Raw genomic sequence first — 4,421 nt, forward strand, 5'->3', positions numbered from 1 at the left:
TTTTTAGGGTTATTAATGAAGTTTGTGTACTCAGACCAGTGATATTTGGGGTCACAAGTTTTTGCCATGGATATTTTGTGGGTCAGAAGACAAAAAGTTTGGGAACCRCTGGTTTAAGGAACACTTTCAGCCTGGCAGTGTCCTCTTTCAAAGGGCGCTCCAGTTTCCTACTGTCCTTAAAAGCAGCACGAGTTTACGCGCAAAGGGCGGCTCTGATTGGTCAGAGTCGAGCAGCGACGACGTGCTACGTCTCCAAACATCCCTTCAGATACCTGACAGCTCCAAACAGTTCACTCACCGACCCGAGAGACACCTGACCGAGCCCTGAGGTTACTGTCCGGGTCGAGGAGACATGGCCTCTCGGGGGACTTTTACCGACCCGGGCTGCAGTTCGTCCGAGGAGGACAGTAACCGCGCGGACTTGCTGTCGGAGGAGGAGGAGAGGAAACCTGCCGCGGTCCGCCGGCATCACCCGTTCAGCGTGGAGGCGCTCATGTCCGGGAGGAAGACGGACAGCCGCGGCGGAGAGTCCGCCTGCTGTAGAACCAGCAGTTCGGGGTTGGGCTCTCTGTATCTGCGCCGGGAGACGCGCRGTCCTGCTGGGGAAAGTCGGAGCGGCGTCCCGGCGGCGCCTCGGTCTCCGGTCAAATGTGAGGCGGAGGACTGCGCAGCTTCGTGGGCCGCTGCTGCTGCTGGCAACACCTTTTCACCTCAAACACGTAAGTTGCTTGAATAAAGTCAAACTTTAAAGCTTGTTAAAGTCATATATAACTTTTTAACTTTATTTTTTACTGAGGAGCATCTCTAAGGAAAGTTTAAATGAGGTGATATTTATCATTTATTAGTCACATAAGGTAAACTGTACAGCCTGATTGTGTTTTTCTACCCAGCTGCTATAATTATAGTAGCAGTAGACACACCTGTTAATTATCTGTTTAATTTTATTGGCTGGCCACTTTAAAAGAGTTTTCCTTTTATAGACTACTTATTGATGGATATTGGCCATGTTTTTAAAAGGCAATCACCATCAATTATCAAGTAGAAAAATTAATGCATATTCAGCTGCTTTAACAWGTTTTATTTTAGGGAAAATGCTCTATATAAGCTTATTTCTGTTAAACTGTTATTTTTATATTATSTCAAATGAAAAAGCTGTTTTATACCGACCAGTAGCTGCCCTGTTTTCTATAGCTTGAACTCATCAGTCGACTCAGAATTTAAACTTTATCCACTTAGATTGTGTTAAAGTAATTAGTCTTCTTACAGATCTAATTAAATTTCTACAATCCTTCAATCTGCTTCAGGTCACGTCAATCCCGCCTGTCAGCTGAGGAAGCACAAGACGAACCGGAAGCCCCGCACSCCCTTCACCACGTCCCAGCTCCTGGCTCTGGAGAGGAAGTTCAGGCAGAAGCAGTACCTGTCCATCGCGGAGCGGGCCGAGTTCTCGTCCTCCCTGACCCTCACGGAGACCCAGGTGAAGATCTGGTTCCAGAACCGCAGGGCGAAAGCAAAGCGGCTCCAGGAGGCCGAGCTGGAGAAACTCAAGATGGCCGCTGACGCCAAAACRGCGGCGGTGACGGCCACTGCTGCCGCTGCTGGAGCTTTACATCCGAGCTTTACGTTGCCGCTGTCTCTGGGCACCATGTCTCTGTATGGACAGTCGTACTCTGCCTATCACTACCACAGACCCATTCTGCCCGTATCACCTTTGGGACTGTACACCTCTCCTCTGGGCTACAGCATGTACCACTTATCATAAAAAAATGGAAATACCATCGGACACAGAAGATGTGCACTTGACTTTTTTTTTTCTTAAAGGGATCTCCGATTAGTTGTAACATTAGACTTTATTTAATAAACATATATTTTAGCTGTAAAATAAAGACTAAAAATACTGTAGGCTGTTTAGTTTTTATAAATTTTAAACTAAAAGTTAAAAAATATATTACACGGACGGGACCATTTTATTTAAACACAAAGCATTCTGGGTAAATGATGACGAGGATAGGTCCTTGGTATGAGTGAGCTATATCCACCCTGAAGGTTAATCTTGGACAATATCTGATGATCGACTCTTTTAAATGAAACCAGAGAGCGTTGACAGAGAGGAGAAGGTAGAAATGACTCAGCCTGGAACTGAAAATATGGATGGAGGACCTCAGTTTAGCTTGTTTGTCGCGTAGCTCCGAGCTAATACATATAAGGCAATATAGCGTCAGTGCGAGCACAAAGACTAACAGGCTATGCTGAGGTTCTTCTTCCATGAAGCAGCTCTGTTGTCCTCCATCCATATTTTCAGTTMCAGGCTGAGTCATTTCTACCTTCTCCTCTCTGTCAGCGCTCTCTGGTTTCATTTAAAAGAGTCGATCATCAGATATTGTCCAAGATTAACCTTCAGGGTGGATATAGCTCGCTCACACCAATGACCTATCCATGTCATCATTTACCCAGAATGCTTTGCGTGTAAATAAAATGGCTCCGTCCGTGTTAAAATATATTTTTAAAAATTTACAAAACTAAACAGCCTACAGTATTTTTACAGTCTTTATTTTACAGTTAAAATATATGTTTATCAAATAAAGTCTAATGTTACAACTAATCAGGGATCCCTTTAAACAAATCCATTCATCACATATTTCCTACGCACAAGAYGTCCATCGTTCACAGCGCTTCAAATCAATTTAGACCTCTTTAATTAGACTCTTCACTTGTTTACATCTGCAGGGCCGGATCAGGGCAAGAACTCGCACCAAAACACAGACTCAAGTGCTCTGTTCCTGATCACACTCAGTGCCTTGTGAAAAACAGCCTTAATATCAACGTGTGTGTGAACGAACTCGAGTTTCATCTACTCAGGCCAGATAAAACAAGTTTCTGAAAGGTTATTGCCTTTAAAGAAAAAGGAGGTCAAGTTCAGGTTGAACTTTTTTACCTTTACAACACATTAATACATATTTATTACCTACAAAATATAATGCTGGAAAAATGAATGCCTTATGTATTTATGATAGATTATAAAAAATACGATACAAAATTGTGACCAAATGTGTATTTATATAGAACTACGTTCTTCTATGCAGTTTAAATCTATATATTTTTCACATTCGTGTTTTATTTTCTGAAATGAAAGATTGTTTCATACAAAAACATGACTTTTTATAAAGAATAAAGCGGCAAAGCTCGAGTGGGATGTATTTATATCAAAGCAGGAAGCCGAGAACTGATATTTGTTTCTTAATCAGCACATTGGAAGATGCAGCTTCTTTTTTGTGTGTGTGTGTTACATGTAAAAACACGTGGTGTAATTGTGTGTCTGTGTTTCCCATCAGACAGTGGTCAGTTCAAGGCGATGTTTAGCATTCCACAAACGGTGGCCGTAAATCATCCGACTTCACAAGTTCCCGTCATCACCGAGCTGTCGTGCCACACGCTCGTTAAACCTGTTCCCTTTTGTAAAGCCCAATTAGCTGCTGAAATTTATTTGCACGAAATGAAACGTGTTTTCCTGCTGATTTGTTTTCTCGGCATTAATTTAGAGGTAATAGAATTTGCAGCTTATGCAATCAACAGTAATTTTACTTCTAGCCTAAAAGTAGTGGTTTTAACTGCTTATTTAACTGGTAATAGCCCATATTCTTCTTCCATTTTGCTCGTGGGAAGTTGGTTGAATGCCTACATTGCCACATAATTAAGATCAGCTAAAATGCTGCTTATGCCTCCGCAGAGCTACGCTCTTCCTGCTTTAATAAAACTTCTTAACAACCACTGTTAACCTGGCTTTGAATTAGCCAAATCTTGGCCCCCAGCTGTCTAGTTTAGGGCCCGTGTTCTCAGAGCTGCAGGGTGAGATTTGTAAGTGTGCAGCCCTGGCTTTGTTACCGTTGTAAAAGTGGCTTAAAACTTCCGTGTGACTTTGATGTGATGAGGAAATSGTTTATAGGCGGGCAGCGCGTTTACAAGGTTCCTCTTTAATCAGAACAGCATGCAGAGAGAGGGGCCAGGCAGGCAGACGGAACTAGCAGGCGAAGCAAGTAGCTTAACGCAGACGAGCAATCAGCTTAATGAAGTTTAGATTGGCAGGAGGGACTGGGGAGCTGCTGTGAAACCTCACTCTTCTGCTGCTTGGTGTTCAACAAGAGTGGAGATTTTAATAAAACAGTCTGTGGAAAGTTATCATTAGCAGAGTTGTTTTTTCTCATTGGTGGTTGATACTCATTTGTCAGTGAATAGTCACATTTGTGGTTTTACATGTTACTTAAACACAGCTAGWAACAGATGGCACCTCCTGGCTTTATTCATATTCGTGCCTTTGCTTCCCTCTAGTGGCTACTTGTTGTATAACATCCTATAAAACACACCTGTCAGCTGTAGTCGGTTTCCTCTGATTATTTTAATAGAGCAGCAGTTTAATATATATA

General features: G+C 42.6%; 1 protein-coding gene across 1 annotated transcript; it reads left to right on the top strand.

The window, feature by feature from the left end:
* The first annotated feature begins 289 nt into the window (after window positions 1-289).
* LOC106534767 (homeobox protein MSH-D) lies at window positions 290-1,787 on the top strand. The gene is made up of 2 exons (XM_014031513.1): window positions 290-719; window positions 1,305-1,787. Exons 1-2 carry the CDS (start codon window positions 353-355, stop codon window positions 1,760-1,762), a joined length of 825 nt encoding a protein of 274 aa, XP_013886967.1. The 5' UTR covers window positions 290-352; the 3' UTR covers window positions 1,763-1,787.
* Window positions 1,788-4,421: the final 2,634 nt, after the last annotated feature.

The sequence above is a fragment of the Austrofundulus limnaeus genome, unplaced genomic scaffold, assembly GCF_001266775.1.
Source record: "Austrofundulus limnaeus strain Quisiro unplaced genomic scaffold, Austrofundulus_limnaeus-1.0 Scaffold1265, whole genome shotgun sequence".
Lineage (NCBI taxonomy): Eukaryota > Metazoa > Chordata > Actinopteri > Cyprinodontiformes > Rivulidae > Austrofundulus > Austrofundulus limnaeus.